The sequence below is a fragment of the Euprymna scolopes genome, chromosome 19 (genome assembly GCF_053919585.1).
Source record: "Euprymna scolopes isolate OS-2025 chromosome 19, ASM5391958v1, whole genome shotgun sequence".
In the NCBI taxonomy this organism is placed as follows: Eukaryota; Metazoa; Mollusca; class Cephalopoda; order Sepiida; family Sepiolidae; genus Euprymna; species Euprymna scolopes.
In genome coordinates this window covers 143,779,002-143,792,634 of record NC_136500.1, presented here as the reverse complement: position 1 = coordinate 143,792,634, position 13,633 = coordinate 143,779,002, and the positions used below count along the sequence as shown (strand labels likewise).

The 13,633-nt window shown below is 35.6% G+C and overlaps 1 protein-coding gene across 1 annotated transcript; it reads right to left on the bottom strand.

The window, feature by feature from the left end:
* Positions 1–605: 605 nt before the first annotated feature.
* On the bottom strand, positions 606–10,271 carry LOC145240014 (uncharacterized). The gene is made up of 2 exons (XM_080103618.1): positions 9,740–10,271; positions 606–4,902 (listed from the first exon to the last, which is right to left on the bottom strand). Exon 2 carries the CDS (start codon positions 2,043–2,045, stop codon positions 1,692–1,694), a length of 354 nt encoding a protein of 117 aa, XP_079959744.1. The 5' UTR covers positions 2,046–4,902; positions 9,740–10,271; the 3' UTR covers positions 606–1,691.
* Positions 10,272–13,633: the final 3,362 nt, after the last annotated feature.

Sequence of the window (13,633 nt, the reverse complement as noted above, 5' to 3'; positions counted from 1 at the left end):
TAAGGAAGTATTCTATTTGGCCATTTGCATGGTTCAGATATAAAGAATTATTCCATTCGGCCATTTGCATGGTTCAGATATAAGGAAGTATTCTATTTGGCCATTTGCATGGTTCAGATATAAAGAAGTATTCTATTTGGCTATTTGCATGGTTCAGATATAAAGAAGTATTCTATTTGGCCATTTGCATGGTTCAGATATAAAGAAGTATTCTATTTGGCCATTTGCATGGTTCAGATATAAAGAAGTATTCTATTTGGCCATTTGCATGTTTCAGATATAAGGAAGTATTCTATTTGGCCATTTGCATGTTTAAGATATAAGGAAGTATTCTATTTGGCCATTTGCATGTTTCAGATATAAGGAAGTATTCTATTTGGCCATTTGCATGTTTCAGATATAAAGAAGTATTCTATTTGGCCATTTGCATGTTTAAGATATAAGGAAGTATACTATTTGGCCATTTGCATGTTTCAGATATAAGGAAGTATTCTATTTGGCCATTTGCATGTTTAAGATATAAGGAAGTATAAGGAAGAAGTATAATAAGGAAAAGACCTCTACAACATCATAAGATTTCAAAAGTCCAAATTGAATTTATACTTTTGAAATCTTATGATGTTGTAGAGGTCTTTTAGGCATTTTAGTATCCTGCTGTATGGTACACTGTCAAATGCTTTTTATAGTCCACACTGAGATTTCTTCATTCCTTTTTGGTCTTCACGTATGGTTTTGTGGATCAACAGTTGGTCCTTTGTTCCTAGCTGTTTTCTTATACATCTTTTCTGTTCATTATCTAGGTATTTGCCAGTGTCAAGATGGTCATATATCTCATCGGCTATTATACCTGTGAGCCATTTTTAGGTGGTACTTAAACGTTATTGGTCTATATTTACTAGGAAGATGTATTTCTTTGGTTTAGTTGAGGAGATTTGTGGTGCTGATAGTAAGCCATTCTGATGTCTCCTCTTCTTTCTTTTGGATTCTTCTGAAGGCAAGTAGATAATGTGGATATTGCGATGTTACTTGCTTTAGCCAGAAATTTGGTAATTTATCAATGCCATGGGATTTGAAATTGCAGAATTTCGTAATTTTGTCTTTTATTTTTTTCCAAAGTAAAGATAATTTCTGGCATCTGCTGTTTTTTTCTGGTTGATTACTTTCACATTTTCAATTCACTGTATTTCTTGATGTTGTTTTGGCTCTTTATGGGGGGGTCTCCAGAATCCTTCTTCGTCTTCTTTGCTTGATGGTGTTTGAACTGTGGTGCTTGTTAGGTTTCGGTACACTAATCGGGGGGTTTTAGCGAACTGGTCATTGATTTGTTTAGCTCTGATTTTCTGGTCTTTAGCTCTGATCTGTTCAGCTAAGCCCTTGATTATAGTTTCATGGTTTGCTTTCTTTTCTAGAAACTGATGATCTTCAATGCTATATTTTCTCTTTATTCTGTTTATTGTGAGGATCTAGTTTGGTTCACAGCATAGGAAATTATTTGGGAGGCTTCTTTTCTGAAAGTATCTATTCTTTGAAGCTTGATCTTCCACTTTGGTGTTACAGTTTGGGCTCTCTTCCTCCTCATTTCCCCATTTAGTCTTCCAGTGAGTTCTGGGGCTAGCTTAGTTTGCATATACCATGTTGCACTGAAGTTAGCATAGTTTATGTCAGTTAAGGTGGAATGTAGCAGTGTTATTTTAGCCAGTGTGATGTTGACTTTTTCCAGTAACTCTTTGAATTCTTTCCCAGTTTGGATCCTGATTGAGTCGCTCTTCAATCTCTATTGTTTTGGTCAATTCGATTTTATTTGCATGCTCCTTTTCTAATTCTTGCTGTTCAGGCTGGTTAATAACTGGCTTTTGATTCAGAGGTCTTGGAGGTGATGGTCCTCTATTAAGTCTTCTGTTAAGTAGACTAGGTTCGGTGTCATCTGTGGGATCTTCTGTGTCAGTTTTGCTATCTTCACTCTCATCAGATTTTAATGATGAAGAGTCAGATGGCTCAGTTCTGATCTGAATGCTTGGGATTACATCTTCTGCTGTAGGTCCCATTGTGGGTGTTCATGTGTAATCACCATTTGCTTCTTGGCTATTACGTTTGGTGTTGTTAGTGACTGTGATAGTTGGCAGATGTTGTTTCTCTAATAAAAAAAAACAACCTGGACTGGATCTTATCAGCATTCAAACATTTGCTGTTCGCACATGTTAAGAACTCAACTATCGCCATATTGACTGCAGGCTTTATATTCTCTCATTCCAGTGTCTAGCCATATTGATATGCAAGTCACATCAAACCACAGCTTCTTATCATGTTGGCTACGTTTGACTGCATATTTTTCAGTTGTTCATCACAAAAGTGCTTATTTGTTAAGATGTTATGTTTTTAAGATGTGCACTTCTCTCTGTACCAGATATGTTTGGACAATGATGGAATAGAATTTGCTCCAATTTTTCTGCTCTTTCAGTTTGCATTGCAAAGTTTTGTTTAGCAGATTCTGTTGCTCAGAGTGGGACCCATCTGCCAACTCTAGTCCAATGATTTCTTTCCATATGCAGTCTGCTGTTCATGACTGCATAGGTCATAGTTTTTCTTATTTCTGCTGCTTTAATATCGGTTGTAGATATATTAAGATTTGGAAGACTATTGAAGTTAGCTTCTTGATAGTGGTGGTTTCTTTTTTATCTGATGGTAGGTTTTATTTTTCTATTTTCTTCTAGAAGACTTCTCATCTTCTACCTCAATTCTCATACCTTGAGTAAGCGAAACAATGAAGAATATTTTCCGTACTGGACCAATTCACTGTTTTGTAATTTCTTGTTTCTTTTGATCACGTGGTATTGTTTCTGGGGTCCAGGACCAGGGGTTGTTTGGTCTGGTTGACTAGCCAGATTGTTGCTGGTAGTAATATATCCTCTTTCAGCATTGGGAGAAGTTGCACCATAGCTTTCCTCACACATGCTGGTGTGTAAACATGTTTTGCAGACCCTTTTATCCTGGGCGACATCCTACTAGTATTTTTCTTTATTTGGATTCATATCCATGATTTTCATGGAGGTTTTTGTCCGGGTTCATATCTTGTGATACGTTCCCATACTAATAGTTCAGCAAACCCCTTGACAGGTTGGACTGAGAACACCGAGTAAGTGCTTAAAAGGTACTCCTGTGAGTTCTCATATGGTTAATTAAACTACATTTTATAGCCATAGTGAGGAGATCTTATTTATCAGCATTTAATACTAGTTTGATTTCTCATATGGTTAATTAAACTACATTTTATAGACTACAATATCCATATAATATGGCCTTTTTTCTTGCGTGTGAGTTCTCTTATGAATCACTAAATACAACTTTTCAGAAAAAGAATATCCACACGCTTGCACGTCTCTTGCACTTGGTTCACCGGATATATTCGCCAGACAGTTTTTGAAATTCTTTTTCATTAGTCCAGTTGCTTCTATAATGACTGGTATGATGACATCTTCTTAAGATTCCAATTTCTTTGCATGTCCTATATAAGTCCTTGGTATTTTGTTTCTTCTCCCTCTGAGTTCAGCATCATTAGGGACACTTACTTAAACTATGGTTGCGACATCCTCCTCTCATCACATATCAGTATATCAGGCTTAATAGCCCCATTTTCGAGGTATGTAGCTGTAGGAATTTCACAGTCATAGTGGATAGTGTATGACTTATTTCCAACTGTTCTTTTTGGTACATGTTCCCAAGACTAACTACTACATTGGGTATTCAAGGTTTTACATATTTTCCAGTGGACATATTTACCCACACAATTGTGTCGTATTGTATAATAGCTGCCCCCCCCCCCAACAGGACCTTACAACTGTGTGGCAGTGTGAGTTCTCATATGACTCATTAAAATAGATTTTTGAGAACAAGAATATCCACAGACTCCACACGAATAAGGCTTTTCTCCAGTGTGAGTTCTTATATGTGTCGCTAAATTCGATTTTTCAGAAAAAGATTGTCCACACACTTTACAAGAATGTGGCTTTTCCCCAGTGTGAGTTCTCATATGTCTTATTAATTTTGATTTTTCAGAAGAAGAATATTCACACAATTCACAAGAATGTGGTTTTTCCCCAGTGTGAGTTCTCATATGTCTCACTAACGTGGATTTTTCAGAAGAAGAATATCCACACACTTCGCAAGAATGTGGCTTTTCCCCAGTGTGACGTCTCATATGGATCACTAACTTTGATTTTTTAGAACAAGAATATCCACACAGTTCACAAGAATGTGGTTTTTCCCCAGTGTGCGTTCTTATATGTCTCATTAACAATGATTTTACAGAAAAAGAAGACCCACATACTTTACAAGAATGTTTTGTGTGAGTACTCATATGTCTCACTAAATTCCGTTTAATAGAAGAAGAATACCCACACACTTCACAAAAATGTGGCTTTCCTCCAGCATGCGTTCTCATATGTCTTACTAAATTCGATTTGTTAGAAGAAAAATATCCACACACTTTACATGAATGTGGCTTTCCTCCAGGGTGAGTTCTCATATGTCTCATGACATTCGATTTTTTAGAAGAAGAATAGTCACATACTTTACAAGAATGTAGCTTTTCTTCACTGTGTGCATACATGTTTAAATAGAATTGATCCTGGAACAAGATTATCACTACTTAGTTATAAGCAATACAGAATTTTAATTCAGTTGTTGATGCGAGTTTGATTTTATGCTAAAGTAACCTCAATTTGTATCATTTCTCGTTTAATTAATGAGATATTTCATAGAGTAAAATTTAAAATACTGTCTTTTCTGAAATTTTTGTGCATACGTTTTTGTTGTCTTCCGTGTAAGGCAATAATTGTCTATAGAATACTGTTTAAGGAAAATGATGATCATTAGAATTCATTAAAAACGTCCAGACAGGCACATCTGCGAAAAAAGAAATAAATTTAATATTTTAATCGCGGAAACAAAATATTTAAATATAACAGAAATAAACACTTAATCCACATTCATATTGTTTAAATGTTAAATAATATTCATAGTATTTTGTAATAGATAAACGAATTATGCAATTAATAGAGTAAAATAAACAATTATATCGTAAGAATTTTTAGGAAGAATAATTATACTACTACCATAGTTGCTACTAACAAAAATGCAATAATTTATAATCAAACACAAAGGTGAATAGAAATATTTAGTATACTATTTAAAGTTAATAAACGTAATTAATAAAGTAAAATAAACAATAACATAGTAAGAAATTATAGAAAGAATACTGCCATAGTTGCTACTAATAAACATGCAATCTATAAATATAAAAGCGAAAATGTTTGTATGTGTGTTCACTTTTTCTGTATGTCTTCAAAAGTCTTTTTTCAGAGAAGCGGTCGGTCGCCTAATAACTTTTAAAAATTTTTTATATCGCATGTAAATCGTAATATATCTGAGTTAACAACGGAGCTCGCCTGTCTATTTAATTTGCTCAACTTCGGGAAGATAAATATTCAACATTTGTCGCTCGCCACATGTGGATTAGTCTTTTTCCTATAATAAAAACGACACTAATTCTGGTGGTATTTTCTGTCTATCGGCGGAAATGTCCGAAAGCAATCAGCTTTGATCAATGTAGAAATATTTTCCATATATCAAACAATTGCTATTCAATTTGGACAAGGGGGAGCTGTTTCCCCCTCCCCCCAACGTCTTGGGAAAATAAAAAAAAAGCATTCCCGCACTAAATAAAATGCTACCCCACAGTCAAAAGTTGACCTCATTCAGTCATTAAAACATGCACCTGCCAAATCCAAGTAATTAAATAAATTCAAACGTGTTTCCGTTAGCATCTCGCGGTGGCCCAATGGTTAAAACTGTCGCACTTTTTTTTTTTCACACTTTAATTTCCAACTTTGCCTCAAGGATTCGGGTTTGATCCTCATACTTACCTACCAAAACATTTTTTTATTCCCCCCCCCCCGAGTTTCCACACACACCTCCAAACACCCAGGCAACGCCGGGTACCCCTCGCTAGTAATTTTATAAAAGAAAAGGTGAATCGTAATATTTAGTATACCATTTAAAGTTAATAAACCAAATCAATATAGAGTCCAGTTATTTTGTAATGGATAACAGTCAGAGGATTAGTTCATTATTTTTTTATGTTTCATTTTTAGAATTCAACAAATTATTTCAGCCAACTGCATTGTTATCATTTCCCATATTTTATTATCCAAATAATACAAGCCGTTTTTATAATTGTTTATCACAATTAACTTTTTTTTAAATTAACGTCAGATAATACATATTTGTATACCAAAAAAGCTATTGAAAGCTGCAAAATGCATATCTTTTTAATATTATAGAGTTGATATTCTTAGCATTGATTTTTATTTTGACTAAAACAAGTTTGTTTTTATTATTAGAATTCAAAAATTTGTTACAAGCAATCAACAAATTATTTCATCCAACTTTTTAGACGTGTTTTTATTATTCTTACAGTTTTATAGTTTCTTTACGATTTTTTTAATACTTTCTTCACCTCCAACAATATAATTACGTATTGTTATTCTAATGTTTTTATAGTTTCTCTATTGTTTTTATCCTTATTTCTTTTGCTCTTCCCAATATTATAATTACGTAAAATCTAATAATGTTGAAAGCTTAGTATGAATTAAAATATTGCGTTTAGAATAGGTCTATGCAATAAACATCTTTTTCTCTTCAGCATACCAATAGGTCTTCAATATTTTATCTATAACAAATTGGTTGTTTTTACATCATTTGGATTTTTATGTCTTTTAAAACTTTCTAATTCGCTTTGAAATTACCTTTCCTGTTTGAACCAAGAAAAAAACTGTACATTTTCTTTGTTGATAAACTAATGAAAATCTGATTATTTGTATGGTTTATGCCATTCAATGAAACACATGTAAGACGCAGTAATTGTAACAATATGGACGTGAATTAAGTGTATATTCCTGTTATTTTGAAATGTTTAATAAAATTACATATGCTCAGAAAGTTTGCATCTATTTTCATTATACTTAATAAGCTGTTGCAATTTTTATAGCCTTATTGAATGTATACATTATAAACGTGTATCTGTATTAAGGAAAACGCGCATATATATATATATATATATATATATATATATATATATATATATAAATAATAGGTCTGCAGAGAATATTTAGTAAAGAGTCTTTGTAACCCCGATCTGTGAAGGCTGAACTAGACTGACTAAGACCACCAAAAAAACCTTAAAATGAATTTTATAATTGTCTTAAATTTGCTAAAGAGTTTTGACTGTTCTTTAAAAAAAAAACTATAAAAATATCCTTAAAACTGTGTTAACAAATTTAATTCCAACATATTTCAACATTTCCTTAAGACATGATGTGTGAAACGCACACAATTCTCAGTGGCATAACTTTAATTTAATGACTGACTAAAGTATTCTGTTTTCCTTGGCTTCCTTTGCAAACGAAGATCCTATGAAAGGGGCTGTCCACGTCGACAGCAGACACGTTCGTGGCTGAGGAGCCCAATGTGGGACAAGTAGGTTTGGCTGCAGTCAAAAGTTGCGTCAGGTATGGCTGGTGAGGCTTCCCGAATCTTCCTCTACGGTACTCAGCTTTAACACTAAAACAATATAAATATTTACAGTCGGATTATACGCTAGAATAATAATAATAAAAAAAAAATGCCTGACATAAAACAGTCATCTGGGAGTCTCGATAATCATTTACAAATCGAACATTAAACAAACTGCTTGAAAAAAGCCACCCAATAAATTTAATGGTGACACATCTGCATATTTAGTATGACAAATAATATTTAAATGGTATCTTGGTTTATCAAATTGTTAGGCGAAAGTACAGAATAGTTAACAACATGTGGGTTATAATCGTACCCTCCTCAAATCAAAACAAAAATCGATACGAGGTCTTCCCGCCTATCTTTTCCTGCCACAAAAATTTAAAACTGAACAACTGCATGTCTTATTGACAGCAATTTTGGCTCAAATTTATAGTAGGTGCTCAATTGACATTAACTTTATATAACAAAGTGTTAAATATTTATAATTTGTGTTTTTATTTTATTTTTCAGGATATTTTTAATGACTTTCAGACGTAATGGCAAACAAAAAAAGTGGATTTTGATTTATTTTTTTGGTACTCATGCAGAGAGTGATCTGTGCTGAAATAATAAACGTTATTATTTAAAAAGCCATTCTTAACATGGGGAGGGAAAGGTGTTTTGTATCTATTCTGTACTTTAACCTTGCACTTGAATAAAAAAAAAAACCTATAAAACTTTAATTAAACGTAGAAATACGATTTAAAAAATACTGCGGATCACTGTCTGCATTAGTACCATTTCTTTTTAGCATCATGTTGGCTTTGATAGTACATATTTATTAAGTTTCTGTTAATTGGTGATTGCCAATAAATGGGTGCTCATTTTAATATAAACTTTATCATAGAAACTATTGAATGAAACATCACAATTCACACGGAAAACTGTTTTTAAAAATATTTTTTAAAAATCGATTAAATACCAAAAAAAACAACAAAGAAAACGGTTTTTGCGCTCAGTTGTCTAACAATTCAACCAACTTTGAATTAAATTATTTCGTTTACAGTAAACCTAATTATTTTCTCAGAAATCGCGTAAGTTTTACTAAAATAAACACATTTTTAACAATAAATCTAATTGTAAGATTGAATGCTATGTTTTAAGAAAGATTTTTTCAATCATATAATTTCATTCACGTTTATTATAAAGCATGGTAGAATCAATATTTTGGCACTAGTGCACTCTCCACTTATTGATCCGTGCTGAAATAATAACGTTATTATTTAGAAAGCCATTCTTATATGGGGGAAGTGTTTTGTACCTATTTTGTACTTTAACCTTACAATTTAAGAAAATATATCATAAAACTTTTAAAAGGCAATCGAATTATGGGTACTAGTGCACTTATTGATCCGTGCTGAAATAATAACGTTATTATTTAGAAAGCCATTCTTAACATGGGGGAGGTGTTTTGTATCTATTTTGTACTTTAATCTTACAATTTAATAAAATATATCATAAAACTTTTAAAAGGCAATCGAATTATGGGTACTAGTGCACTTATTGATCCGTGCTGAAATAATAACGTATTTAGAAAGCCATTCTTAACATGGGGGAGGTGTTTTGTATCTATTTTGTACTTTAATCTTACAATTTAAGAAAATATATCGTAAAACTTTTAAAAGGCAATCGAATTATGGGTACTAGTGCACTTATTGATCCGTGCTGAAATAATAACGTCATTATTTAGAAAGCCATTCTTAACATGGGGGAGGTGTTTTTTTTTATCTATTTTGTACTTTAACCTTACAATTTAATAAAACATATCGTAAACTTTTAAAAGGCAATCAAATTATGGGTACTAGTGCACTTATTGATCCGTGCTGAAATAATAACGTCATTATTTAGAAAGCCATTCTTAACATGGGGGAGGTGTTTTGTATCTATTTCGTACTTTAACCTTACAATTTAATAATATTCCTGGGGGGTGCAAAAAAAGAAAAAAAAACGAACTGCCTTTCTGTTTCAGATTGTTTTGAAAATTATTCACTTTGATTTTTAAATCGTAAAAAGAACTAACCTTTCATATTGAATTGCACTAAAAATAAACTTATTTTAACATCTAAGATTATTTTTAAGTTGTTGAATGATAGTTTTTAAAAGTGTTTTAAAAAAAGAAACTTACCTTTCACTCCGGGAATTAAATACAGGAAAGTGTCGTTGTTTTCTTTTGTATTGAAAGCATGAAAAATTGTTTGTTTGTTTGCTTTTTTTTTTTTTTTTTTTTTTTTTTAGGATTTCTTTAGTAGATTGATACAACTTCCGTTTTGCGTATTCAATTCATTAAGAAATAAAATATATTTAAATATAAAAGAATCAAAATTAACAAATGAAAAACACGATTAAAGCGTGAAATTATTTAAAGAGAGAATCAACTGCTAAAGAAAAAAAGAATGTAGGATCACCGTAAAACGGTGCATCATTATTTTGTTCTTTGTGTAAAAATATCTGTTTTGTTAGTTAAATGTGCCGACCTGTTTTTTTACATTTTTATTTTTTTATTTATTTTTTATTTTTTATTTTTTTTTAATCAAGTTTAGATTATATTTATCAATTTTTAAACGTTTTGGGTACTTCCATTGTAAATTTTTATTTCGAATTCAATTCATTAAAAAATAAAAATAAAATATATGAAGCTTTAAACCTCATAACATTCAAGATGAGAACAGGATTCCGAATAATCCAAATAATCCCCATAAAAAATATTACAAAACTGAATATTTCACATAAACATCTCTATATATGAAAGCGAAAATGTATGTATGTATGTATATATTATGTATGTATGTATTATGTATGTATGTACGCTTTTCCTCAATGTCCACAAAACGCTTCTTTCAGAGAAGCGAAGCGCTCACTCGCTTCACAACTTCTTAAAACTTTTTATATCATCTATAAATTGTAATATCTCACACTTAACCACGGAGCTCGCCTGTCTAATTTTATTGACTTTCAAACGTTAATTATTCCACATTCCCCGCATCAGCACGCGTTATATTCGGTTTTCGGTAGAAAAAAAGCGACACTCGACTTTAATCATAGGCCCAGAGCCAGTTTGTTCAATCTCGACTTCGTCATATCAGACGGTAGCTTTCATTTCGAGATGAGGGAGCGGGTTTTTAAAAACAAACAAACCGATTTATTAACCTCATTAAAAACTGTCCCGAACATCATGCTAACTGCTGAATACCTATCGCCGTCATGTCAATCAAAAACGCGCACCTGTTTTTTTTTCACACTTTACTATTTTCCAACTGCGCGTAGTCAAGGCTTTTTTTCATGGGCACCTGTTTTTTTTCACACACACCTACAAACACCCGGGCAACGCCGGGTACCCCTCGCTAGTCTATATATATATAAAAGCGAAAATGCATCCACATTACACACAACTGCTGCACATGTGTTTTACAGATTATCAGAATCTCTCCGAGCACCAGCCAGAAGCCATCGTTGAGGGACTCTTGTCAGAGCATCTGCTCTGTTGAGCGCAGACCTGATCAACACTATGTCCATGGTCAGGTCGTACTCTGTGATGGTGTCGATCAAGGTGGCAAGCTGTCTTCAAATTAACATCTCACTCGATGCTCGTGTCGTCAGTCGTGCTCTTCCACTTAATGCTTCGGTTATCCACCGATGAGTGCATGCCGAGTCAGTCATAATATGTAGAACATTGGCTTGCCATTGAAGCGCCAAGTTAATGCCCTTCAATGTGGCATCAAGTTCGGCCAGGTTTATGTGCCTCGAATCATTCTCTGACTGAAGCCAACAGGCATCTTCAATAATGGACTCATTAACTGCAAGGGCAACTCCAAGGGCCAGTGAACTAGTATCCACCCAGACCATGAACTCATTCCCGCTGATGCACTACTTTCCCTGAACGGGATCATCACTGGTCACTCTGGGCACATTCTCTGTCAGCATGCTCTTTATGTTTACATCGTGTACTGCATCGTCCCATCCCGACAACATGGCTCTGGCACGTCTTATGGCCGCCACGGCCACCCTGAGCCAACCGCACACAGGGAAATGGCCTACCATCTTTCCACAAAGCGAAAACACTGTTCATCAAGTGATGTTTGATGGGACCTTGGGGACATGACTTTCTCTTCTCCAGCAAAGTCCCTCCTTGCTATTGCACACGTGCAGGCCAAGAACTTTTGCTCCATTGCACAGATGCTCTGGTTCCTTACATGTCAGTCCAAAGCTCTCAAAGTGCATTCTAACCGATTGCGCTAACATGAGGCTCTCATTGACGAGTATATCATCGATGTATGAGGATGTTGCCTGTTGCACTGCCTCATCTTGCTGCCGAATAGCATGCATGATTGCTGTCATAATGCCTGGTGCCATATTTAGACCGAACCCTAGCCTGGTTAGACAATATCGGGTTACTCCAATTTCCACAGTCTGAAATGGCCACAATTTCTTCTCAATGCGTATTTGCAGATAGGCCCTGCATAGGTCCAGAGTTGCCATGTTCGATCCCTGCTGTCGCCACTCCCTTAATTTGAGTGCACACACATCAGCCCTTGCCGTATATGAGTCGACATGCTCATTGAGCTCACGATAGTCTAGAACGGGGAGGACCTTTTGTTTGGTCTCTTGTACGATGGCCATCAAGGGAATCAGCCTTTGCGGGGGACCAAGCTCATCCTCTGGGTATGGAAGAAGCCAGCCATTGTCGATCCACGTTTGCACTTCTTCTTTGGGTGGGGGATATTCCGATAACCGGTTCCGCAAGGATATTGGTGGCTGATTGTTTGACCACTTCCAAGACGCCATCCATGCATTGGTGTTTCTATCATACTCTGCACGAAAGTCAGGCTCACCGAGAGTTATGGCAGCACAAACATGTTCCTCCCATCGGGAGAACTTTACCTTGCCGGTTCTGTCCACAGTAATTCCACCCAGTTGTGTAATCAAGTCCATACCTAGGAGTAGGTCGTACCCAAGAAGCTCCCCCTCCACAACCAGGGCTCACATGGCTATTGCAGGCCCGTCGTTGATGCTTGCACGGAAAATGCTCACTCCACAAGAGGCTAGTGAACCTCCGCCTACAGTTAGTACCAGAATTCTCTCTGCTTTCCAAGTGGCACAGCATATCTTGCTTACAAGAGTCTGGGTGCACCCAGTGTCCACAAGCGCGAGGCGCTCGCTTCCATTAATGTGTATGCTTTCAGTGGGTAGCGCCCTGCTCAATGACGATCTGGGGAGAAGACTGGCGCTGTAGCTTCTTCCCCTTACCGTTTCCCGGACAGGTGCGGGCCAGGTGTCCGCGTTTTTTGCACTTGTAGCACTGTGGCCCGTCAAGTTTCCGAGTTGTTTGACGTGACGAAAGACAATCACGGGCCAAATGGTTGGGTCCTCCACACTTATAGCAGGTTGTAGCTGCGCCCAGGTCCTGCAATCCAACCTGTGATGGTTGTACAGCTGCCGCTTGGTCTATAGTGTTAGGGCTTTTCTTTAGTGTTGCTCGTGCCCGTGCCTATACTTCCGATATGTCCATCTCATCCACTTGGGATGAGGCATGGAGCAGATCTTCCACACTCTTAGGTAATCCTGCAACAAAGGCGCACACCAAGCCAAAAAGGAACGATAGCTTTTTTAGCTCAGCCAGATACACATCCACCGTTTTTCCGGGATGTAATTTTCGGGCCATGAATTCCTTCCATGCAGTAACTGGATCTAATGCAAATGCTGTAAAAAGGGCGCGCTTGATGCAGGCAAAATCTGTTTTCTTCTCATCATCCAACTGCTGGTATACTGCATATGTTCTCCTAGTGAGGCGCATTGGGACCACGCATTCCATACGCTTCACCCCACTGAGCTGACATATTAATTTTGCTATTTTCACCCATTCCTGCACTTAGTGATCAGTGCTACGACCATCAAACAGGGGAATTAGTTTGGGGTCAAATCCTGACGTCATGCCGAAATAGCTTGTGTTCGTTACAATTCTACTTTCAACCGAGTCGTTGTTTAGTTTGTTCACCACACTCTTTTCTTCTACCTCTTCTTT

Coding starts and splice junctions, on each gene's coding strand:
- LOC145240014 (XM_080103618.1), bottom strand. CDS start 2,045: ATGGGACCTACAGCAGAAGATGTAATCCCAAGCATTCAGATCAGAACT.